This window comes from Balaenoptera ricei, chromosome 1 (assembly GCF_028023285.1).
Source record: "Balaenoptera ricei isolate mBalRic1 chromosome 1, mBalRic1.hap2, whole genome shotgun sequence".
Classification (NCBI taxonomy): domain Eukaryota; kingdom Metazoa; phylum Chordata; class Mammalia; order Artiodactyla; family Balaenopteridae; genus Balaenoptera; species Balaenoptera ricei.
Genome location: NC_082639.1, coordinates 73,490,641 through 73,517,255, shown reverse-complemented (window position 1 = coordinate 73,517,255; position 26,615 = coordinate 73,490,641). Strand labels below are relative to the sequence as shown.

Sequence of the window (26,615 nt, the reverse complement as noted above, 5' to 3'; positions counted from 1 at the left end):
TGAAACTTCATGGTTCTAGAGTCTCATAGGTGATAACAACTTTGGTTCTGACTTGTTACAGACCCAGTTATTCATGCATCTGACAAACTACTCTGTGAACAAGCACAATGAACATTTTGAAAGGGATGAAACTGAAAACAAAGGCAGCAAACGTTCCATCAAATGGTTTACAGAATTCCTACAAGCAAATCAACATGATGTTGCTAAGTTTTGGAGTGATATTTCAGTAAGATTATACCATTTTACAATTTTAATTGTCTTTCCTCATATTAATTGAAAGGATCATCAACCATTTTAAATAAAGAACGGATTACATTAGATTGGGCAGATAAAGTGTGCTTTTATGAAGAAAGTGAAATTTGTCATGGACCTTAATAGATAAGTAGTACTTTTACTGCTAGGCTCGGAAAGAGGGAATGCTAAGCGGAGGCAAAAGCGTGAGTAAAGGCATGGAGGCATGAAAATAGTTCAAAGTGGCCCAGGTTGGCACATATCGTATTTGTGGGAGATTCATGAGGACTTAATGGCTGGAAAGATACGTGGAACCAAGTTTTAGGTCTGAAAATCAAGGCTTCACTTGGTAGGCAGTAAGGATTCATTCAGTTTTTAAGGGAAGAGAGTAATAAGGCCAAAGACCATGCATTTGAAAGATAAATCTGACAATGGGTATAGGATGGGTTAGAGTGAAGACCAGAAGTAGGTAGAGGAGGACATTTGGGAGTAGTTGCAGGGAAAAGAATGGCCTGAATTGAACCACAATAAAAGAGGTGACAATGAAGTAGACCTTGAGATTAACTGAATGTTCAGAATGGGGAGGGGGGAAGAAGTATTCAGATATTCTTCTGCAGTTTTGAGGAATAATTATAAGGAGAATGGGTGTGGCATTATTTGAAATAGAATAGGAAGGAATTTATTTTGAGATGTAGAGCTTAGTTTTGCAGATGAGAGAAAAGAGTTCTATTCACTTATTTGCTAGTTCATTTATTCATTTATTCAGTAAACATTTATTGAACCCATAATATAAGCCTGTCCCTGGCTGATAATTTGAGGATTTGTAAGATACAGCTCCAAGCCTCAAAAAACTCAAGAGTTTGGTAGGGAACACTCGCACATAAATTGTTAATGAAATGCAATGTAGCAAGTACAAAAACAGAGGCATACATTGGATTCTCTGGGGTTGTAGAGGAAGACCACATATAGTAGCTTTGAGTGGATGGGCATAGCAGGACTTCCTGGAGGCACTGACACCTGAACGCAGTTTTTTAAAAGTCCATGAGGCTATGATGAATTCTATTTTCGATATGTTAAACTTGAAATGCTCTCTTAGGTAGAAAAGTTGAGCAGGCAGTTAAAAGTGTATGTATGAGGTGTAATGGATAATTAAAGCCATGGCAGTAGATGAAATTCCAAATGGTAAGGGTAAAGAGAGAAAAGGAAACACGTATGAGAAGATGACCTTGGTGAAACAGACCCTTTTATTAATCCTAGCAGAAATATTAAAATGGTATTCATAGTTAAGAAGAGTATGTTGAAAATACTTAACATGATTAGGGCTATACAATTTGACTTCTGGGACAAATAATATATATTTAAACAAAAATATCATGGAAAATGAACTTGAAAGTTCATTGTTGGTTGAACTTGGTTCTCTTGAGTAAATCAGAGAAAAACTCAGCATCATTATATTTATTCCTTTTCTTAGTGTTTTGTTGGTTTAAATCTTTTTTAAAATCTTATTTTCTGTGTCACAGAATGTAAACCCGAAGATCTTTAGGTATCAGACAAGTAAAAAGGAGTTAAGTAGTCTGTATAGAAGAAAATAGGGCAGGCTGAGAATGGTGGTAATTTGAGGAGCATAAGAGGTCTAAAGGGGATAGATACCACTCAGCACCAGCCTGTTGATGCCATGTGGTATTTTGGGCCCAGTGTGCCTCATTCTCTAATTTGTCAATAGATACCCTAAGTCTCCTGATTTATAAATGTTAGCAACAAATTCAAAATTTTTAAAAATTTAGGGGTTCCATCAAATTTTAAAGTTTGTCATTTGGATTTGGTCAGATTCTCACGAACTTGTTAACTTTCTATTATATCTTCCTGAGAGACTAAATATTGATACATCCAAACAAGAAATTTGATTCCAACAATGCCATTTATTTATCTATTTACTTTATCAAGGCCAGTTTTTTGGAAATTCCAAAAAATATTCTAATAATGATAGTTTACTATCATGTGGGTCAGAAACATCAAAGTGGTAAAATTTGCAATTTTGATACAATAGCTCAATGATGGAAGATCTACTTGGTGACACCTGGATGATTTAATGAATGGGTCGTTTGGTGACTAGCTCAGTGAGACCAAGAAAGTTTTAGATGCCCTCTGGTGTTCTTTTTCTTTACCAGATTCTTCACTTCTTATGAGTTTGATTGTTCAGGGAAGTCTTTGTGAAAAGGTGGAACCTGTTGGGTTGCCTTGGTGAGGAATGTACGGAGAGAATCAGTCAGAGAGAAAAATGGATATCATTAGCTTTACAGACATTAGTTTTAAGTGGTACTTTCCCCACATAATTGAATTAGGACAAGGTATACAACTAAGACTAATACTAATAAGAGTATGGAAATTAACTCCTCAGTTAGAGCTTAAAATATAATTTTCAGATATGACCTGAACATAGCAATTGCGGGCCTATTAAGCTCTGATACATTGCATGATCTTTTCTATAAATGGGTAAATTTTGCATCATTCTTGCCTACATTAGTTAAAATGTATATTAATAATCTATAAGTAACCAATTAATAAATAATTAATAACATTAACTTTTCCAAGTACCTTCTTAAAATTATCTTGTCAAACTATTTGCACTTATGTAATTCTTTTAAAATTTGCCTTCCTTGTTAAGAATTGCATGTACTTACAGATGTCTGTTGAAGGTGAATCAATGGGATAGTATAAAAAGAGAATAAAAGGAGATGGAGAAGGCAGTTGTGCAATAAATTTTTATCTTAATAGTTTACAAATTTCATGACTTTAACTTAGAACGTTTTTTTGGTGACTACTTTATTGATGGTAATTTCTCTGAAAAGTAGCTGTCTGCATATGAAAACTAACATTCAGCAATACCTTCTATGAAGAACAGATATATGTGCTTTTGTGCTGGTCAAGAATAAATAAGAAATCAATAGAAAAACAGGCCATGGAGGTTAAAAATGACTATAATCACTCATAAAATCATCCTTAATGAATGCTTTTTGTATACTTTAGGTACAAATCTACAAAATCATCTTTCAGAGCAATGTTGGAAATTCTCAAAAGCATTAGTGGAATTTGATTTGATTAGTGGAATTTGTGTTTGGTTGTATCATTCCTGATTTCACATATACCTGCAGTCTTTCCTCTGCATTCCTAAAAGTGTGCTGTTTTTTATGTAGAAAAAACACAGATTTGTAATCCAGAGTCTAAATATTCATTCCCCCTCACCCTGCCCCCCATCCTCCCACCTATCTTGTTTCACATAGACACTTACTAGTCAAGGTTTTAAGTTTTTTTTCCTACCCAGGTGATTTCAGTAATATCTCAAGATTTATATAACGTGGCCTTTTTTTTTTATCCTCATATACTGTGGTGCTACCATGCATTTGTTATTTTGAATAGAATTTTCTAAGAACAGCCTCTTGTGGCATCTCTGATATCCCCAAATACGTTCTGGGTTGGGATTCTTGGTAACAGTGAGGTTAACTTCATCTTCCATTTCTTTCTTTCATATAATAAATACTGCTCCCACCAGGCAGCTGAGTGTTTGTGTCTGACCAGATATATGAGGTGGAATTCCAGAAGAATAATAGAATAAATATAACAATAGTAGTTAAGTTGCTAACCCCTCTTGACGGTTTACTCTGTTCTAGGCACTATGCTAAGAGTTTTACATGGAGTCTCATTTTGTCCTTCCATCAGTCTTTTGCAGCAGGTATTTTTGCTATTACCAGTTTACATTTTAGAAAAATGAGACTCACAAAGTTTAAGCAACATGACTGAGGGTGCACATCTAACAAGTAACAAAGCCTGGGATAAAGCCAGAAAGTCTACTTTGGAGCCATTTTCTAATGGCTATAATGCCATGCTATATTGCGTATACCTGTAGAATGGGAGTTAAAAAGACAGTATATTCTAGGCAAAAACCAGCGAGACAGCTTTTCCACAATCCATAGCTTGTTCTCAAACTTCGGTAAGCCAACTTTTTCTTTTATTAGCATTAGTAACTCACCCTAGTAGTATTATGTGTTCTCACAGAAAATGTTGACAGCTAGTTTGTTAATTGGCAGTACTCTGATTTCAGATAAACCTTATGAACAACAGAATCATCACTGCACAGAGAAACCCAACTCTCCTAGATTCTGTCCTCTTGGCCTTTCAGGCTTTGTCTAAGTGGAGGTTCTATAATGTTGTTTGTGAAATAGTTAACTCTCCTTGGAATTGTCTTCCCTCCCATCCCCTCGCCTTCTGTATGGTTTCTGAGAAGGCAAGCATGTGATCCTACCTTACTTATTTAACAAATACAAGCCGCATTCATAAAATTTTATTTGTTCACAGATGATCTTGAGCATTTACTAAATGCCAGGCACTATTGTTAAGCACTGGGAATGGGGTTGTAAATAATACAGACAAGGACTCTGTTTTAACAAAAAAAAGAAAAAGGTCAGCTGGTCCTATGCTGTGTAGTGACACAGTAATGAATGATGTATGGGTGCCTACTTTTGATGTATGGGTGCCTTCCCTACTTCAGGGGTCAGGGAAGGACTCTCTGAGTATCAAGGGGCCAGACATGGGAATACTGGGGGAAGTGTGTTCCAGGAAGAGGGATCAGCTAGTGTGAGAGGCCTAGAGAAGGGGAGCATGGCTGGAGCACAGTGGGCAGGGGGAGAGTTGGGTGACATGAAGTCAGAGCAGTGGCAGGGGTTAGATGCCACAGAGCTTTGTGAACCTGGCCAGGATGCTAGTTTGTAAGTCCAGGCCTGATTTCCATGTATGTAAATGAGACACAAAGAAATAAGGCTTTTCATCTTTTTTTAAAAAATCACAATCTTTACAGGAATTGGTGGTAAAGACTCTGATTGTAGCAGAACCTCATGTCCTGCATGCATATCGAATGTGCAGACCTGGTCAACCTCCAGGAAGTGAAAGTGTCTGCTTCGAAGTCCTGGGATTTGATATTTTGTTGGATAGAAAACTAAAGCCATGGCTTCTGGAGGTAAGGCGTTTCTTTAAGAAGAAAGAGAAGTGATCCCTATTCTTTTTTTTTTTGAGTTTTATTTTATTTTTTTATACTGCAGGTTCTTATTAGTCATCAGTTTTATACACATCAGTGTATACATGTCAATCCCAATCTCCCAGTTCATCACACCACCAACCCCACCCCCCCGTGGCTTTCCCCCCTTGGTGTCCATATGTTTGTTCTCTACATCTGTGTCTCTATTTCTGCCCTGCAAACCGGTTCATCTGTACCATTTTTCTAGGTTCCACATATATGCGTTAATATACGATATTTGTTTTTCTCTTTCTGACTTACTTTACTCTGTATGACAGTCTCTAGATCCATCCACGTCTCAACAAATGACCCAATTTTGTTCCTTTTTATGGCTGAGTAATATTCCATTGTATATATGTACCACATCTTTTTTATCCATTCGTCTGTCGACGGGCATTTAGGCTGCTTCCATGACCTGGCTATTGTAAATAGTGCTGCAGTGAACATTGGGGTGCATGTGTCTTTTTGAATTATGGTTTTCTCTGGGTATATGCCCAGTAGTGGGATTGCTGGATCATATGGTAATTCTATTTTTAGTTTTTTAAGGAACCTCCATACTGTTCTCCATAGTGGCCGTATCAATTTACATTCCCACCAACAGTGCAAGAGGGTTCCCTTTTCTCCACATCCTCTCCAGCATTTGTTGTTTGTAGATTTTCTGAGGATGCCCATTCTAACTGGTGTGAGGTGATACCTCACTGTAGTTTTGCAATTACATTTCTCTAATAATTAGTGATGTTGAGCAGCTTTTCATGTGGCTCTTGGCCGTCTGTATGTGTTCTTTGGAAAGATCTCTGTTTAGGTCTTCTGCCCATTTTTTGTTTGGGTTGTTTGTTTTCTTAATATTGAGCTGCATGAGCTGTTTATATATTTAGGAGATTAATCCTTTGTCCGTTGATTTGTTTGCAACTATTTTCTCCCATTCTGAAGGTTGTCTTTTTCTCTTGTTTATGGTTTCCTTTGCTGTACAAAAGCTTTTAAGTTCCATGTCCCATTTGGTTATTTTTGGTTTTATTTCCATTTCTTTAGGAGGTGGGTCAAAAAGGATCTTGCTTTGATTTATGTCATAGAGTGTTCTACCTATGTTTTCCTCTAAGAGTTTTATAGTGTCCGGTCTTACATTTAGGTCTTTAATCCATTTTGAGTTTATTTTTGTGTATGGTGTTAGAGAGTGTTCTAATTTCATTCTTTTGCATGTAGCTGTCCAGTTTTCCCAGCACCACTTATTGAAGAGACTGTCTTTTCTCCATTGTATATCCTTGCCTCCTTTGTCATAGATTAGTTGACCATAGGTGTGTGGGTTTACCTCTGGGCTTTCTGTCTTGTTCCATTGATCTGTGTTTCTGTTTTTGTGCCAATACCATACTGTCTTGATTACTATAGCTTTGTAGTATAGTCTGAAGTCAGGAAGTCTGATTCCTCCAGCTCCGTTTTCTTCCCTCAAGAATGCTTTGGCAATTCGGGGTCTTTTGTGTCTCCATACAAATATTAAGATTTTTTGTTCTAGTTCTGTAAAAAATGCCATTGGTAATTTGATAGGGATTGCATTGAATCTGTAGATTGCTTTGGGTAGTATAGTCATTTTCACAATATTGATTCTTCCAATCCAAGAGCATGGTATATCTCTCCATCTGTTGGTATCATCTTTAATTTCTTTCATCAGTGTCTTATAGTTTTCTGCATACAGGTCTTTTGTCTCCCTAGGTAGGTTTATTCCTAGGTATTTTATTCTTTTTGTTGCAGTGGTAAATGGGAGTGTTTCCTTAATTTCTCTTTCAGATTTTTCACCATTAGTGTATAGGAATGCAAGAGATTTCTGTACATTAATTTTGTATCCTGCTACTTTACCAAATTCATTGATTAGCTCTAGTAGTTTTCTGGTGGCATCTTTAGGGTTCTCTATGTATAGTATCATGTCATCTGCGAACAGTCACAGTTTTACTTCTTCTTTTCCAATTTGTATTCCTTTTATTTCTTTTTCTTCTCTGATTGCCATGGCTAGGACTTCCAAAACTATGTTGAATAGTAGTGGTGAGAGTGGGCATCCTTGTCTTGTTCCTGATCTTAGAAGAAATGATTTCAGTTTTTCACCATTGAGAATGATGTTTGCTGTGGGTTTGTCGTATATGACCTTTATTTTGTTGAGGTAGGTTCCCTCTATGCCCACTTTCTGGAGAATTTTTATCATAAATGGGTGTTGAATTTTGTCAAAAGCTTTTTCTGCATCTATTGAGATGATCATATGGTTTTTGTTCTTCAGTTTGTTAATATGGTGTATCACATTGATTGATTTGCGTATGTTGAAGGAACCTTGCATCCCTGGGATAATTCCTACTTGATCATGGTGTATGATCCTTTTAATGTGTTGTTGGATTCTGTTTGCTAGTATTTTGTTGAGGATTTTTGCATCTAAATTCATCAGTGATATTGGTCTGTAATTTTCTTTTTTTGTAGTATCTTTGTGTGGTTTTGGTATCAGTGTGATAGTGGCCTCATAGAATGGGTTTGGGAGTGTTCCTTACACTGCAACATTTTGGAAGAGTTTGAGAAGGATAGGTGTTAGCTCTTCTCTAAATGTTTGATAGAACTCATCTGTGAAGCCATCTGGTCCTGGACTTTTGTTTGTTGGAAGATTTTAAATCACAGTTTCAATTTCATTACTTGTGATTGGTCTGTTCATATTTTCTGTTTCTTCCTCATTCAGTCTTGGAGGGTTATACCTTTCTAAGAATTTGTCCATTTCTTCCAGGTTGTCCATTTAATTGGCATAGAGTTGCTTGTAGTAGTCTCTTAGCATGCTTTGTATTTTTGTGGTGTCTGTTGTAACTTCTCCTTTTTAATTTCTAATTTTATTGACTTGAGTCCTCTCCCTCTTTTTCATGGTGAGTCTGGCTAATGGTTTATGAATTTTGTTTATCTTCTCAAAGAACCAGCTTTTAGTTTTACTGATCTTTGCTATTGTTTTCTTTGTTTCTATTTCATTTATTTCTGCTCTGATCTTTATGATTTCTTTCCTTCTGCTAACTTTGTGTTTTGTTTGTTCTTCTTTCTCTAGTTCCTTTAGGTATAAGGTTAGATTGTTTATTTGAGATTTTTCTTGTTTCTTGAGGTAGGCTTGCATAGTTTTAAACTTCCCTCTAGAACTGCTTTTGCAGTTCTAGGTTGTGGATCATCGTGTTTTCATTGTCATTTGTCTCTAGGTATTTTTTGATTTCCTCTTTGCTTTCTTCCGTGATCTCTTGGTTATTTAGTAAAGTATTGTTTAGCCTCCATGTGTTTGTGTTTTTTACGTTTTTTTCCCTGTAATTCATTTCTAATCTCATAGCGTTGTGGTCAGAAAAGATGCTTGATATGATTTCAATTTTCTTAAATTTACTGAGGCTTGATTTGTGACCCAAGACATGATCTATCCTGGAGAATGTTCCGTGCGCACTTGAGAAAAAATTGTAATCTCCTGTTTATAGATGGAATGTCCTATAAATATCAGTTAAATCTATCTGGTCTATTGTGTCATTTAAAGCTTGTGTTTCCTTATTTATTTCCATTTTGGATGATCTGTCCATTGGTTTAAGTGAGGTGTTCAAGTCCCCCACTATTATTGTGTTACTGTCTATTTCCTCTTTTATAGCTGTTAGCAGTTGCCTTATGTATTGAGGTGCTCCTATGTTGGGTGCATATATATTTATAATTCTTATATCTTCTTGGATTGATCCCTTGATCATTATGTAGTGTCCTTCCTTGTCTCTTGTAACATTCTTTATTTTAAACTTTATTTTATCTGATATGAGTATTGCTACTCCAGCTTTCTTTTGATTTCCATTTGCATGGAATATCTTTTTCCATTCCCTCACTTGCAGTCTGTATGTGTCCCTAGGTCTGAAGTGGGTTTCTTGTAGACAGCTTATATATGGGTCTTGTTTTTGTAACCATTCAGTGAGCCTGTGTCTTTTGGTTGGAACATTTAATCCATTCACGTTTATGATAATTATCGATATGTATGTTTCTATGACCATTTTCTTAAATGTTTTGGGTTTGTTTTTGTAGGTCCTTTTTTTCTCTTGTGTTTCCCACTTAGAGAAGTTCCTTTAGCATTTATTGTAGAGCTGGTTTGGTGGTGCTGAATTCTCTTAGCTTTTGCTTGTCTGTAAAGCTTTTGATTTCTCCATCGAATCTGAAGGAGATCCTTGCCAGGTAGAATAATCTTGGTTGTAGGTTCTTCTCTTTCATTACTTTAAGTATATCATGCCACTCCCTTCTGGCTTGTAGAATTTCTGCTGAGAAATCAGCTGTTTACCTTAATGGGAGTTCCCTCGTATGTTTTTTGTCATTTTTCCCTTGCTGCTTTCAATAATTTTTCTTTGTCTTTAATTTAGGCCAATTTGATTACTATGTGTCTTGGTGTGTTTCTCCTTGGGTTTATCCTCTATGGGACTCTCTTCACTTCCTGGACTTGGGTGGCTATTTCCTTTCCCATGTTAGGGAAGTTTTTGACTCTAATCTCTTCAAATATTTTCTCTGGTGCTTTCTCTCTCTCTTCTCCTTCTGGGACCCCTACAATGCAAATGTTGTTGCGTTTAATGTTGTCCCAGAGGTATCTTAGGCTGTCTTCATTTCTTTTCATTCTTTTTTCTTTATTCTGTTCCATGACCGTGAATTCCACCATTCTGTCTTCCAGGTCACTTATCCGTTCTTCTGCCTCAGTCATTCTGCTATTGATTCCTTCTAGTGTATTTTTCATTTCAGATATTGTATTGTTCATCTCTGTTTTTTTGTTCTTTAATTCTTCTAGGTGTTTGTGAAACATTTCTTGCATCTTCTCGATCTTTGCCTCCATTCTATTTCTGAGGTCCTGGATCATCTTCACTATCATTATTCTGAATTCTTCTTCTGGAAGGTTGCCTATCTGCACTTCATTTAGTTGTTTTTCTGGGGTTTTATCTTGTTCTTTCATGTGGGACATAACCCTCTGCCTTTTCATCTTGTCTGTCTTTCTGTGAATGTGGTTTTTGTTCTGCAGGATGCAGGATTGTCGTTCTTGCTTCTGCTGTCTGCCCTCTGGTGGATGAGGCTATCTAAGAGGCTTGTGCAATTTTCCTGATTAGAGGGACTGGTGGTGGGTAGAGTTGACTGTTGCACTGGTGTGCAGAGCTCAGTAAAACTTTAATTTGCCTGACTGCTGATGCATGGGGCTGGGTTCCCTACCTGTTGGTTATTTGGCCTGAGGCAACCCAACACTGGAGACTACCTGGGCTCTTTGATGGGGCTAATGGCAGACTCTGGGAGGGCTCACGCCAAGCAGTCCTTCCCGGAACTTCTGCTGCCAATGTCCTTGTCCCCACAGTGAGCCACAGCCACCCCCTGCCTCTGCAGGAGACCCTCCAACACTGGCAGGTAGGTCTTGTTCAGTCTCCTATGGGGTCCCTGCTCCTTCCCCTGGGTCGTGATGCACACACTACTTTGTGTGTGCCCTCCAAAAGTGGAGTCTCTGTTTCCCCCAGTCCTGTTTAAGTCCTATAATCAAATCCCACTAGCCTTCAAAGTCTGATTCTCTAGGAATTTCTCCTCCCATTGCCTGACCCCCAGGTTGGGCAGCCTGACGTGGGGCTCAGAACCTTCACTCCAGTGGGTGGACTTCTGTGGTGTAATTGTTCTCCAGTCTGTGAGTCACCCACCAGCTATTATGGGATTTGATTTTACTGTGATTGCGCCCCTCCTACCATCTCATTGTGGCTTCTCCTTTGTCTTTGGATGTGAGGTATCTTTTTTGGTGAATTCCAGTGTCTTCCTGTTGATGAGTGTCCAGCAGCTAGTTGTGATTCTTGTGTTCTCACAAGAGGGAGTGAGAGCACATCCTTCTACTCTGCCATCTTGGTTCAGGGCCCCTGTGATCCGTATTCTTGTGTACTAAAACAAATGTTTTTTACATGTGTACTTGGCACAGTTGTTTCATTAACTGAGCAGAAAGAAGCCTGAATAGAGTATGTGGGAGGAAGAGAATGAGCATTCAGGGAGTAGAACAGTTCCGAGAGTGGGTCAGTGTATTTGATTTTACTTTTCCCAAATTAGCACTGGGTGAAATTCTAGGTTAGGCATTTTGCATATACGCATGAATCTGCTTTTACTGATTTTTTGTTTACTCTCTCCACTATTTTCTCAGCCTCACAGCTCTACCACTTCGTGACTTCTGGTTGTTGTCTTTCCTCTCTGTGGGTGCCTAGGCTGCAGAACTGTAGCTCCCTGGGTTCAGTGTGTCTCCCCTTCAAACTCTCCAAGAGGAGAGAGGCTCCAATTAGTTCATTAATCAGTAGTTAATACTTAACACCCCAGGTGACATGTATTCTCCTTTAAGGCCATATTATGTGCCTGGGGCTCTCCTCATGTCTAGCCTGTCAACTGTGCCTTTGGGTTTGCTGCCAGACCCTGGTTTGGTCAGAGTTGTCATTATTTTTCTTCCATTATAAAAGATCATTTGGAAAATATAGAATAATATAAAGGAAAAATAAAAATGACGTCTAAGATTTTTGTACCTTTTCAGTCATGTTTGTATTTATATTGTATACAGAAGAAACCTTAGAAGCCACACAGTACCACATCCAGCAATTCCCTTAAGTTCCCTGATCATAGAGCATCTGGCTCTGATCATCGAGCTCCACGGTCATAGATCACATGGCCACAGAATACTGTGTTTAGTAAACTTTGTCAAGAAAATAACACCTACCTAAACAGTGTTTACTAGATTAGTTACATTTTAAGGAAAATATTACTATAGAAGATATCATCAACAACTACCTGTCCTTTTAAGTTGGTTATCTCTTTTATTGTTAATGATTTAGAAGTTAGAAGTTACATCTGTAATATCAAGGTTTGCAAAAGCAAATTGAATGAGTGATAGGTGAGATCAAGACATTCAAAATATATATTTAGGAAAGAACACTTTTCCAGTTTGAGGGCTACTGGTTTCATTTGTGTGTGTGTTGAATCTACTATGAGCAAATAATGTGTATTATATTTCCAAACAAATACAGTTCTGTCAGGTATTCAAATTTTGCTTCTGCCTGTGTCCTAGACATTTGATAAATGTGAAGAATTTTGCTTATCATTTTGCTTCCTCTGTTCCTTGGATATGAAAGCACTTGACTCTGGACTATGGCCCTTCACCTAAGGCCCAACATTTTCTTCCTTTATTTTTGCTGTTTTCCTGTTCTTACTTTCCTTTCCTGTTTTTACCTGTATTTTTTTTCTGCCCCTGCTGCTTGTCATTTAGCCTTGATGGGGTGGGAAAGAAGTGACGGCAGCATGCATGAAGTAGAACTGAAAGGATAGCAAGGAATAATGATTTTATAGATATCTTATTTACCTGTTTTTAAAAGCACTTGCTTAACTGGAGCTTACCATTAGCTTGGTAGATCAGAATTGACTAAATGGTTGTGTATTTTTTAAAGGCTCAAAAATACCATTGTTTACATTCATGTTTCTTTATACTTTATTTTCTCCATCATTTCCAGATCAATAAGAACCACTAAAAAACTCCACAATAGCTTCATTTTCTATTCATTCTTTCATCATTTTCAGATCAATCATAACCATTTAAAAACTCTGCAATAGCCAACAGCTGTGGGTAATGAACATTTATTATATCAAAACAGTTAAAAGAATCTTACTTAGATCTTCCTTTGTATTTTCTCCCAGCTGCAATCATAGTACTTCTAATATACATTGGTAAAAACCTTTTGGCGCCATCAAGTGGAATTAGGTAGAGAGTGCCTCTGAGCATGTTAACTTTTAGTTAACTGGAATAATTGCAGGCAATGATTCTTAGTGGCAAATTGCAGAAATTTTCAATCATAGAAAACATTTTTAGGGAAAAACATGGAAATTGAGTGGAGTATAAATATAATGCTAATATTTTAAGTATCCTTGAATTAATTTCAACAAATCATTGGGCCAGATGGTGGAGATAGAAGAAAAATAAGGTTGTCCTGGTCTAGTGGGGACTCAGATATGTGTTTATGGTAGTATTTACAAGTATAAGTAGGGAATAAGGAGCCAGCACAAACAGAGTGATTAATCTCTCTGTGTACATGTGTATATTTGAGAGTTTAAAAAAAGTCTTTGCAGAAGAGGGAAAACCTGAGCAGAGTATTTAAGGTGGTAGAAAGTGGGGTAGGGGTTGGGGCTGGGAGAAGTTACTGGCCAGAGGAAACAGCACTAATTTAGGAGCACAGAATCTATTATGGAAACTTTTATGTGTGCATGAAATGATTGTGCTTATATTGATAATAAAACTGTGATTTGGATGGTTAATAAATAGTATTTATTAATTTAATTTGCTTTCTAATAATTTTCCTTTTTGCACGCATTTACAAGCTGCTGAGCTTTAAGATTCTAACACTTGTGGGTTTTGTTTGTTTTACAATTGGGTTAGGAAATGAGAACCAAAGAAGCCATCCACGTTACAGAGTAGAACTTGGGCTGGATGGAACCCTAATTTTCAGCATTTCTTCTGTCAGCCATTTGTGGTTTTCTTTTATTTTTTTCTTTACCTTTCTCATAAAACTTAAAAAAAAAATCCAAAATGTTAATTGAATTAAGTTTTTCTACCTTTCCATGTATTAGTTTATTTGATGTGTAGGTACATTTCTTGATAGACCAATTTCTCTTACATGAGAGTAGAGTGAAGAATCTGAAATAGAAAAGAGAGAGGGTCTGAGATTATGTTGTACCAAGACTGCCTACCATCCTGGAGGAGGCATATGCTTGGCAGAATACCAGACTGCAGTTTTAGAATGAAGCACTAAGGAATTCTATAAAGATAGATAACATTTCAGTAAACCACTTAATCATCAGTTCAAAAATGTTTTTTTTTAAAATAATCCCGTTACATGTAGTAGCAGAACTGTCTTTGTTTTGCAAATTCCAGAGATTTGAATCAGTATTGAATGGTTGAAACTTTTTTCATATAAAATATGAAATGTTTTATTTCATAAAAATATTACTTTACCCTTTCTCTGCACTTGTAAGAGGAAATACTTGGAGCTTTGAAGTAGTAGATTAATAAACTTCCTTTTTCAAATTTACCTGGAATAAATGGATGCTCTTGCAATTACCAAGCTATTCTCTTCCCCTTGAGACCACATCACACAGACAAGAATATGATCATCACCTTCTAAATCAGAAGTCAGCAAAGGCATAATATAGTAAGGCATTTCTCTATTGAAAAAAATACAGTTTGCCATAATTCTATACAAGGAATACCAGGTAACCATCAAAATGATGACATGAAAGATTTTCACGATACATTGTTAAGAGAAAACCTCGGATTATAAAATAGTATATTTAGTATAGAGATATATTTGGAAGGCAAAATGAATATTATAAAATGTATACATAGCAAATATCTGGAACACCATTTATCAAATGATTAACAAGACACAAGGTAGTGGAATTGCAGGTGATCTTTCTGTTGTTTGTTTGGCTTCTGTTTCTAATTTTTCTGCAGTGATCTTGTGCCACATTTATAATTAGAGGTATTTATATTCCTGGATGATTTCTTAAGTGTAATGTGGCATTTCCTTCAGCTGCCAGTTGCAAAATGCATGCTGTCAGTTATCTTGTCTTTTGTTGTGATGGTTTTGAATAAGATGACCCTCCTCTATGAGGAGTAGCATGCATGTTTTTTGAGATAGCTTGTGGAGTTAGTTGGTGGTCATGAAGCTAAGCTGTAGTTTTGAACTCAGCAGTGTTCTCACCAGTTGAGTTATTTGAGTAAGTAATTTTCTTAAACATCTGCTATCGCAATTACATTTTCATAACAACAACAACAACAACAACAATAAAACCCAACAACAACAAAGACAAAAACAAACACTCCAGCTCTTGAAGTGGTAATATATTGTACACTAGATTTCAGGGTATATGTAGTTACTTCTTATTTTTCTTCTTAGTGAAATCCTAGAAATGATGTGGGAAAGAAGAACAACCACAAATGGCTCAGTTATTCCCATGAGTCCTTAAACAGTTAGAAAAGCTCATAGAGGTTAGTTTGCAGCTACCTTTAATGGTATCCTCTGAGTAATTTCAATGAAATGAAATGAAAATTGATGAATTATTGTCTGACCCAGGTAGAAAGAAATAAAATTTATTTTTCAGGCAACAATAGACATATTCATCCAGAAGGTCTGAAAGCAGTGAGAAGAGGGCACTGATAATCTCAATATGGGAAATACATACATGAACATAATTATTACTATAGTGGTACTATCCCTATTATTTTTTGTTCCATTTGTATTATTGTTATTGTTATTACTGGTCCTCCAACCTTTTTGTCTGGATGAATCACTTTAACTTTCTAAAGTTAAGACCTAGAGTTCATGGGGTAATAGATTGGAGAGAGTGGAGAGGAGGGAGAGGGCTGATATGCTGACTGAAAATCTGGAGCTAAGGCAGCAGGGGGAAGGGGCAGTGATGACAGTCAATTCCTTGCAACTCCTTGACTTAAGGTGTTGGAGAAGGGAGGTGTGGCAATGGTGACCGGGTCATCTACCATATAGTGCTTTGATATTTATTGTAGAGTCCTTCTACTGGTTGGGGATCCCACATTAAATTAACAAATTTGTACTGCATATTTATTGACCTACCAACATTTGTTTACTCATTGTTTTCTTTGTAAATTTCAGATCAATCGAGCTCCAAGCTTTGGAACTGATCAGAAAATAGACTATGATGTAAAAAGGGGAGTGCTGCTAAATGCACTGAAGCTACTAAATATCAGGTAAAGTGTTTCCTCCATCTTCTGGAATTTTTTTCACCATATTTGGCATAGAACAATCATTTGTAAGTGGAATTGTCTTGTAATTTTAGTATTTTGTATTGTGAATTTCTTGATTCCATTCTTCAAACCCATTTAGTTTTCTTCTTTTTAAATATCTTTTCCTCTTCTCCTGAACTCTGCTTCTCCTTCTCCCCATATGATTTGAACCTACAGTAAATATGCTTAAATTGCATTGTTGGTATAATACAGACTATGGGGTGGAATTGGAGAATACCTTAGGAAACATTCTAGACTGTTTTCCTCACCTCACAAGAAGAAACTAAAGCACAAAGTTCACTCAGGGAGTTAAAAAACCTCAAAAATACATTTCCAATCTTTCTGTCCAAAGGTCTTTCCCCTGTATCATGCTGCCTGGGTAAACAGAGAAGAAAAGAGAAGCAGTTAAGTGAGAGTTAACCTTCCCATTGAACAGCATAAACAGGATTTCCTTCTTTTTCAAGGCTGAATAATATTCCATCTTATATATACCACATTTTTAATCCATTCATCCATTGCAGAACATTTAGGTTGTTTCCATGTCTTGGCTGTTGTGCATAATGCTGCAGTGAACATGGGAATGTGGGTATCTTTAGATCAGATACCCACAGGGTATCAGTTGAATCCTGGTTCAACAGGATCAGTCGAATCCTGATTTCAACTTCTTTGGATATATAGTGAAAACTAGGATTGCTGGATCAACAGAATATTATTAATTTGGTTGCAGCGTACATAATCATGGATGTCAAATATTTGAAATGTTATTATGTGGGAAGCTTTGTCTCATTATGAAAGAAATTTGTTAGAAGTTTAACTGAACTGCTTAATGAGGTAGTGAGTTGTATGCTATTATAAGTGTCCAAGTAGCATTTAGGATCACATCTTGGGTCACAAATCAAGCCTCAGCAAATTTAAGAAAATTGAAATCATATCAAGCATCTTTTCTGACAAAGCTATGATATTAGAAATGAATTACAGGGAAAAAAAAGTAAAAAACACAAACACATGGAGGCTACACAATATGTTACTAAATAACCAAGAGATCACTGAAGAAATCAAAGAGGAAATCAAAAAATACCTAGAGACAAATGACAATGAAAACACGACGATCCAAAACCTATGGGATGCAGCAAAAGGAGTTCTAAGAGGGAAATTTATAGCTATACAAGCCTACCTCAAGAAACAAGAAAAATCTCAAGTAAACAATCCAACCTTACACCTAAAGGAACTAGAGAAAGAAGAACAAACAAATCCCAAAGTTAGCAGCAGGAAAGAAATCATAAAGACCAGAACAGAAATAAATGAAATAGAAACAAAGAAAACAATAGCAAAGATCAATAAAACTAAAAGCTGGTTCTTTGAGAAGATAAACAAAACTGATAAACCATTAGCCAGACTCATCAAGAAAAAGAGGGAGAGGACTCAAATCAATAAAATTAGAAATGAAAAAGGAGAAGTTACAACAGACACTGCAGAAATACAAAGCATCCTAAGAGACTACTACAAGCAACTCTATGCCAATAAAATGGACAACCTGGAAGAAATGGACAAATTCTTAGAAAGGTATAACCTTCCAAGACTGAACCAGGAAGAAACAGAAAATATGAACAGACCAATCACAAGTAATGTAATTGAAACTGTGATTACAAATCTTCCAATGAACAAAACTCCAGGACCAGATGGCTTCACAGGTGAATTCTATCAAACATTTAGAGAAGAGCCAACACCCATCCTTCTCAAACTCTTCCAAAAAATTGCAGAGGAAGGAACGCTCCCAGACTCATTCTGTGAGGCCACCATCACCCTGATACCACAACTAGACAAAAATACTACAAAAAAAGAAAATTACAGACCAATATCACTGATGAATTTAGATGCAAAAATCCTCAACAAAATACTAGCAAACAGAATCCAACAACACATTAAAAGGATCATACGCCATGATCAAGTGGGATTTATCCCAGGGATGCAAGGATTCTTCAATATATGCAAATCAATCAATGTGATACACCATATTAACAAATTGAAGAATAAAAACCATATGATCATCTCAATAGATGCAGAAAAAGCTTTTGACAAAATTCAACACCCATTTATGATAAAAACTCTCCAGAAAGTGGGCATAGAGGGAACCTACCTCAACATAATAAAGGCCATATACAACAAACCCACATCAAACATTATTCTCAATGGTGAAAAACTGAAAGCATTTCCTCTAAGATCAGGAACGAGACAAGGATGTCCACTCTCGCCACTACTATTCAACATAGTTTTGGAAGTCCTAGCTATGGCAATCAGAGAAGAAAAAGAAATAAAAGGAATACAAATTGGAAAGCGAGGTAAAACTGTCACTGTTTGCAGGTGACATGATACTATACATAAAGAATCCTAAAAATGCCACCAGAAAACTACTAGAGCTAATCAATGAATTTGGTAAAGTTGCAGGACACAAAATTAGTGCACAGAAATCTCTTGCATTCCTATACACTAATGATGAAAAATCTGAAAGAGAAATTATGGAAACACTCCCATTTACCACTGCAACAAAAAGAATAAAATACCTAGGAATAAACCTACCTAGGGAGACAAAAGACCTGTATGCAGAAAACTATAAGACACTGATGAAAGAAATTAAAGATGATACCAACAGATGGAGAGATATACCATGTTCTTGGATTGGAAGAATCAACATTGTGAAAATGACTATACTACCCAAAGCAATCTACAGATTCAGTGCAATCCCTATCAAATTACCAATGGCATTTTTTACGGAACTAGAACAAATCATCTTACAATTTTTATGGAGACACAAAGACCCTGAATAGCCAAAGCAGTCTTGAAGGAAAAAAACGGAGCTGGAGGAATCAGACTCCCTGACTTCAGACTATACTACAAAGCTACAGTAATCAAGACAATATGGTACTGGCACAAATACAGAAACATAAATCAATGGAACAAGATAGAAAGTCCAGAGATAAACCCATGCACCTATGGTCAACTAATCTATGACAAAGGAGGCAAAGATGTACAATGGAGAAAAGACAGTCTGTTTAATAAGTCGTGCTGGGAAAACTGGACAGCTACATGTAAAAAATGAAATTAGAACACTCCCTAACACCATACACAAAAGTAAACTCAAAATGGATTCGAGACCTAAATGTAAGACCGGACACTATAAAACTCTTAGAGGAAAACATTGGAAGAACACTCTTTGACATAAATCACAGCAAAATCTTTTTTGATCCACCTCCTAGAGTAATGGAAATAAAAACAAAAATAAACAAATGGGACCTAATGAAACTTAAAAGCTTTTGCACAGCAAAGGAAACCATAAACATGACGAAAAGCCAACCCTCAGAATGGGAGAAAATATTTGCAAATGAATCAACGGACAAAGGATTAATCTCCAAAATATATAAACAGCTTATGCAGCTCAATATTAAAGAAACAAACAACCCAATCCAAAAATGGGCAGAAGACCTAAATAGACATTTCTCCAAAGAAGACATACAGATGGCCAAGAAGCACATGAAAAGCTGATCAACATCACTAATTATTAAAGAAATGGAAATCAAAACTACAATGAGGTATCACCTCACACCAGTTAGAATGGGCATCATCAGAAAATCTACAAACAACAAATGTTGGAGAGGGTGTGGAGAAAAGGGTACCCTCTTGCACTGTTGGTGGGAATGTAAATTGATACGGCCACTATGGAGAACAGTATGGAGGTTCCTTAAAAAACTAAAAATAGACTTACCATATGATCCAGCAATCCCACTACTGGGCATATACCCAGAGAAAACCATAATTCAAAAAGACACATGCACCCCAATGTTCATTGCAGCACTATTTACAATAGCCAGGTCATGGAAGCAACCTAAATGCCCATTGACAGACGAATGGATAAAGAAGTTGTGGTACATATATACAATGGAATATTACTCAGCCATAAAAAGGAACGAAATTGAGTCATTTGTTGAGACGTGGATGTATCTAGAGACTGTCATACAGAGTGAAGTAAGTCAGAAAGAGAAAAACAAATATCATATATTAATGCATGTATGTGGAACCTAGAAAAATGGTACAAGTGAACCGGTTTGTAGGGCAGGAGTTGAGACACAGATGTAGAGAACGAACGTATGGACACCAAGGGGGGAAAACCGTGATGGGGTGGGGATGGTGGTTTGATGAATTGGCGATTGGGATTGACATGTATACACTGATGTGTATAAAATTGATGACTAATAAGAACCTGCAGTATTAAAAAACCAGAGAAACAAACCAATAAAAAACAACAAATACTAAACTTTCTTTGGGTTATTTGTATGGAAATATGTTAATATAAATGTTTCAGACGTTACATGAAATTTCTAAAAATCTTATATGTTCTGGTATAATGTTATAAGTCATAATTCTAGTTATTACTTTAAAATGTATCTCTCAGAAATAACTAAATTTCCTTGTCAATTGCATTATTATGAACTTTCATCAAATCTTTAACCGTGGTCATTTTTAAGTCTTTTGTCATTTACAGACAGTTCTGGGTGTACTCTGATGCTTTTGCAAAAATGTTCCTATAAAAGGGTTTCATCTTCAAGGAATTCATGGAAAAGACTCTGACAAGTACAGGTTTCTGGTAACTGACTATACTGCTGAACTGAATGAATAAGCATTTTCAGAACTGTAATGGAAAACTGATGAATTCATAAAAGTGCTAACAAAAGATCAAGATGAAAAAAAAATTAATTACATGGGACTGAGTGAACTGATGAGGATGATTATAATTTTTGTGACTTTCTGTTTGAATTAAAATAAAAAATTCCCACAAGGACTCAGAAGCAAAAAATATACAAATCAAATTTTACTGCAAAGTAAAGGAGCTGTTACAGTAGAGGATTACTGGACTGAATGTCAATACTGTGACATAGTATGAGTGTGTTTCGTGTTTGGTAATTGCAATCATTGTTGCTTTTGTTGTGGTCATCCATTTACAATGCTTGGTGTCAGTTTATTTATCTCTTGTAAAAATAAAATACAGTGTGTGTGTTTAAAAAAAAAACAAATAGCATTTAGGGTATTAGATTAAAGGACCTCTGAGGTCATTTAAGCTCAGGAATTTTATGATCTCAATTGGTTCTAATTGTCATTTCAAGAACTCTAAAAGAGTTGTGGGATACTTCCAAGCAATTTATTTATTTGAAACGTTTTCAAGCGTTTAGTAGATGCCTGATTACGAAGTAGATTTATGTGGAAGGCATTATTAAAAAAAGATTGACATATAAACTTGTTCAGAAATTTTCATATGGCCTCTTCTTTTGTATGATCAAAGAATGATTTGCCTAAATTCTACTGATATTTCAATTATTCTAAAGGAAGTGAATAGAAAGGAAAGAAATGTAGAACGGGAAAATTTTATTTAGCTTATACAAGTGTATCAGTTATTTTAGATTATTTAAGCAATATGCCTATACATTTTTTGGCATATATATTGTTTAAGTAGTCCTGTCAAATGTATGACTTCCGTTTAATTTCTTAGACGCCTTTTCAAGTTTAGGGACTTCTCATTTCTCTTCTGGGCTATTTTATTGGTTTCCTTCCTTCCTTCAGCACTAACCTTCACCCCGTTTTGCAGTGTCCACTCTGTTGCTCTGCAAATCATTTAACAAGTGTTTATTGAGTGCCCGCTACTATAGGGGTAGGTGCTGGGAGTTCAGAGTCTCGGTTTCTGCCTTGGATGACTTGTTTGACAGTCAAAAATGACTTTTTTGACATTTTGACATCAAAAATGACTTTTTTCATTGTGCGAAACTGAAATTCTGTACCCATTAAACAACTCCCCATTTCCCCCTGCCACCAGCCCCTGGCAACCACCATTCCACTTTCTGCCTTTATGAATTTGCCTAGGTACCTCATATAAGTAGAATCATACAGTATTTGCTCTTTCGTGACTGCCTTATTTAACTTAGCATAATGTCTTCAGGGTTCATCCATGTTGTAGCATGTGTCAGAATTTCCTTCCCTTTTAAGGCCAAATAATATTCCATTGCATGTATATACCACATTTTTGTCAACTCATCCTTAAATACCTAAAATAATCCTTCAAATCTTTCCTTATTTTCTAATCTGACTGCTGCTTCCCTGGTCCAGGCTGTCATATTTTATATTTGCTAATGAACTAGCATTCCATTTGTTTTAATTTGTTTGGGCTGTTATAACAAAATACCACAGACTTAATAAGTTATAAAAAACAGATTTATTTCTCATGGTTCTATAGGCTGGTGGTCCAAGATTAGGGTGCCAGCATGGTTGAGTGAGGCCTGCTTCTGGGTCACATACTTCTTATTGTATCATCACATGGCAGAAGGGTCTAGGGAGCTCTCTGGAGTCTCTTTTGTAAGGACACTAATCCCTTTCAAGGGGGTTCCACCCTCATGGCCTAATCACCTCCCAGAGGCCGCACCTACTAATATCATCACCTTTGGGAGTTAAGATTTCAACATATGGGTTTGGGGGGGGGGCACAAACATTCAGACCATAGACTATCTTAACAGCCTGCTGCTTTTCTCATCCACTTCAAAGCCACTGTACATATTGCCAAGGGATAATCTTTTTTTTTTTTGAATTTTATTTACTTATTTTTATACAGCAGGTTCTTATTAGTTATCAGTTTTACACATATTAGTGTATATAAGTCAATCCCAATCTCCCAATTCATCCCACCACCACCCACCCCCACTTTCCCCCCTTGGTGTCCATATGTTTGTTCTCTACATCTGTGTCTTTATTTCTGCCTTGCAAACCGGTTCATCTGTACCATTTTTCTACATTCCACATATATGTGTTAATATATGATATTTGTTTTTCTTTCTGACTTAGACAGTCTCTAGGTCCATCCACATCTCTACAGATGACCCAATTTCGTTCCTTTTTATGGCTGAGTAATATTCCATTGTATAAATATACCACATCTTCTTTATCCATTCTTCTGTCAATGGGCATTTAGGTTGCTTCCATGACCTGGCTATTGTAAATAGTGCTGCAATGAACATTGTGGTATATGACTCTTTCTGAATTATGGGTTTCTCTGGGTATATGCCCAGTAGTGGGGTTGCTGGGTCATATGGTAATTCTATTTTTAGTTTTTTAAGGAACCTCCATACTGTTCTTCATAGTGGCTGTATCAATTTACATTCCCACCAACAGTGGAAGAGGGTTCCCTTTTCTCCACACCCTCTCCAGCATTCGTTTGTAGATTTTCTGATGATGCCCATTCTAACTGGTGTGAGGTGATACCTCATTGTAGTTTTGCAATTACATTCCTCTAATAATTAGTGATGTTGAACAGCTTTTCATGTGGCTCTTGGCCATCTGTATGTGTTCTTTGGAGAGATGTCTGTTTAGGTCTTCTGCCCATTTTTTGATTGGGTTGTTTGTTTTTTTAATACTGAGCTGCATGAGCAGCTGTTTATATATTTTGGAGATTAATCCTTTGTCCGTTGATTCATTTGCAAATATTTTCTCCCATTCTGAGGGTTGTCTTTTCATCATGTTTATGGTTTCCTTTGCTGTACAAAAGCTTTTAAGTTTCATTAGGTCCCATTTGTTTATTTTTGGTTTCATTTCCATTTCTTTAGGAGGTGGGTCAAAAAGGATCTTGCTTTGATTTATGTCATAGAGTGTTCTGCCTATGTTTTCCTCTAAGAGTTTTATAGTGTCTGGTCTTACATTTAGGTCTTTAATCCATTTTGAGTTTATTTTTGTGTATGGTGTTAGGGAGTGTTCTAATTTCATCCTTTTACGTGTAGCTGTCCAGTTTTCCCAGCATGATTTATTAAAGAGACTGTCTTTTCTCCATTGTATATCCTTGCCTCCTTTGTCATAGATTAGTTGACCATAGGTGCATGGGTTTATCTCTGGGCTTTCTATCCTGTTCCATTGATCTATATTTCTGTTTTTGTGTCAGTACCATGTTGTCTTGATTAGTGTAGTTTTGTAGTATAGTCTGAAGTCAGGGAGTCTGATTCCTCCAGCTCTGTTTTTTTCCCTCAAGATTGGTTTGGCTCTTCATGGTCTGTTGCATCTCCATACAAATTTAAAAAATTTTTTGTTCTAGTTCTGTAAAAAATGCCATGGGTAATTTGATAGGGATTGCATTGAATCTGTAGAATCCTTTGGGTAGCATAGTCAGTTTCACAATAATGATTCTTCCAATCCAAGAATATGACCTTTATAATGTTGAGGTAGTTTCCCTCTATGCCCACTTTCTGGAGAGTTTTTATCATAAATGGGTGTTGAATTTTGTCAAAAGCTTTTTCTGCATCTATTGAGATTATCATATGGTTTTTCTTCTTCAGTTTGTTAATATGGTGTATCACATTGATTGATTTGCGTATATTGAAGAATCCTTGCATCCCTGGGATAAATCCCACTTGCTTATGGTGTATGATCCTTTTAATGTGTTGTTGGATTCTGTTTGCTAGTATTTTGTTGAGGATTTTTGCATCTATATTCATCAGTGATATTGGTCTGTAATTTTCTTTTTTTGTAGTATCTTTGTCTGGTTTTGGTAACAGGGTGATGGTGGCCTCATAGAATGAGTTTGGGAGTGTTCCTTCCTCTGCCATTTTTTGCAAGAGTTTGATAAGGATGGGTGTTAGCTTTTCTCTAAATGTTTGATAGAATTCACCTGTGAAGCCATCTGGTTCTGGACTTTTGTTTGTTGGAAGATTTTTAATCACAGTTTCAATTTCAGTGCTTGTGATTGGTCTGTTCATATTTTCTATTTCTTCCTGGTTCATTCTTGGAAGGTTGTGCTTTTGTAAGAATTTATCCATTTCTTCAGGTTGTCCATTTTATTTGTGAAGAGTTGCTTGTAGTAGTCTCTTATGATGCTTTGTAGTTCCGTGGTGTCTGTTGTAACTTCTCTTTTTTCATTTCTAATCTTATTGATTTGAGTCCTCTCCCTCTTTTTCTTGATAAGTCTGGCTAAAGGTTTCTCAATTTGTTTATCTTCTCAAAGAACCAACTTTTAGTTTTATTGATCTTTGCTATTGTTTTCTTTGTTTCTATTTCATTGTTTTCTGCTCTGATCTTTATGATTTCTTTCCTTCTACTAATTTTGGGTTTTATTTGTTCTTCTTTCTCTCGTTAGGTGTAAGGTTAGATTGTTTACTTGAGATTTTTCTTGTTTCCTGAGGTAGGATTGCATTGCTATAAACTTCCCTCTTAGGAGTGCTTTTCCTGCATCCCATAGGTTTGGGTCATTGTGTTTTCGTTGTCATTTGTCTCTAGGTATTTTTTGATTTCCTCTTTGATTTATTCAGTGATCTCTTGGTTATTTAGTAACATACAGTGTAGCCTCCATGTGTTTGTGTTTTTTACATTTTTCCCCCCTGTAATTTATTTCTAATCTCATAGCGTTGTGGTCGGAAAAGATGCTTGATATGATACTCAATTTTATTAAATTTAGCGAGGCTTGATTTGTGACCCAAGATGTGATCTATCCTGGAGAATGTTCCGTGTGCACTTGGGAAGAAACTGTAATCTGCTGTTTTTGGATGGAATGTCCTATAAATATCAATTAAATCTATCTGGTCTATTGTGTCATTTGAAGCTTGTGTTTCCTTATTAATTTTCTGTCTGGATGATCTGTTCATTGGTGTAAGTGAGGTGTTCAAGTCCCCCACTATTATTGTGTTACTGTCTATTTCCTCTTTTACAGCTGTTAGCAGTTGCCTTATGTATTGAGGTGCTCCTATGTTGGGTGCATATATATTTATAATTCTTATATCTTCTTCTTGGATTGAACCCTTGATCATTATGTAGTGTCCTTCCTTGTCTCTTGTAACATTCTTTATTTTAAAGTTTATTTTATCTGATATGAATATTGCTACTCCAGCTCTCTTTTCATTTCCATTTGCATGGAATATCTTTTCCCATCCCCTCACTTGCAGTCTGTATGTGTCCCTAGGTCTGAAGTCGGTTTCTTGTAGACAGCATATATATGGGTCTTGTTTTTGTATCCATTCAGTAAGCCTGTGTCTTTTGGTTGGAGCATTTAATCCATTCATGTTTAAGGTAATTATCGATATGTATGTTCCTATGACCATTTTCTTCATTGTTTTGGGTTTGTTTTTGTAGGTCCTTCTCTTCTCTTTGTTTCCCACTTAGAGAAGTTCCTTTAGCATTTGTTGTAGAGCTGTTTTGGTGGTGCTGAATTCTCTTAGCTTTTGCTTGTCTGTAAAGCATTTGATTTCTCCATCAAGTCTGAATGAGATCCTTGCTGGGTAGAGTAATCTTGGTTTTAGGTTCTTCCCTTTCATCACTTTAAATATATCATGCCACTCCCTTCTGGCTTGTAGCGTTTCTGCTGAGAAATCAGCTCTTAACCTTATGGGAGTTCCCTTCTATGCTATTTGTCATTTTTCCCTTGTTACTTTTAATAAATTTTCTTTGTCTTTAATTTTTGTCAATTTGCTTACTCTGTGTCTCAGTGTGTTTCTCCTT

General features: G+C 36.3%; 1 protein-coding gene across 6 annotated transcripts in view; it reads left to right on the top strand.

The window, feature by feature from the left end:
• TTLL7 (tubulin tyrosine ligase like 7) overlaps positions 1-26,615 on the top strand; it is a 156,943-nt gene that overhangs the window by 75,056 nt on the left and 55,272 nt on the right. For 5 of the 6 annotated variants that reach the window (XR_009503733.1, XM_059925190.1, XM_059925202.1 and 2 more), the window contains 3 exons: positions 62-226; positions 5,084-5,242; positions 15,976-16,070. Coding sequence is in view for 5 of the 6 variants with exons in the window: in XM_059925190.1 (XP_059781173.1) it covers positions 62-226; positions 5,084-5,242; positions 15,976-16,070 (419 nt within the window). In the remaining variant the exon portion in view is untranslated. The remainder of the gene's footprint in view (positions 1-61; positions 227-5,083; positions 5,243-15,975; positions 16,071-26,615) is intronic. The other variant, XM_059925208.1, reaches the window with a different exon arrangement.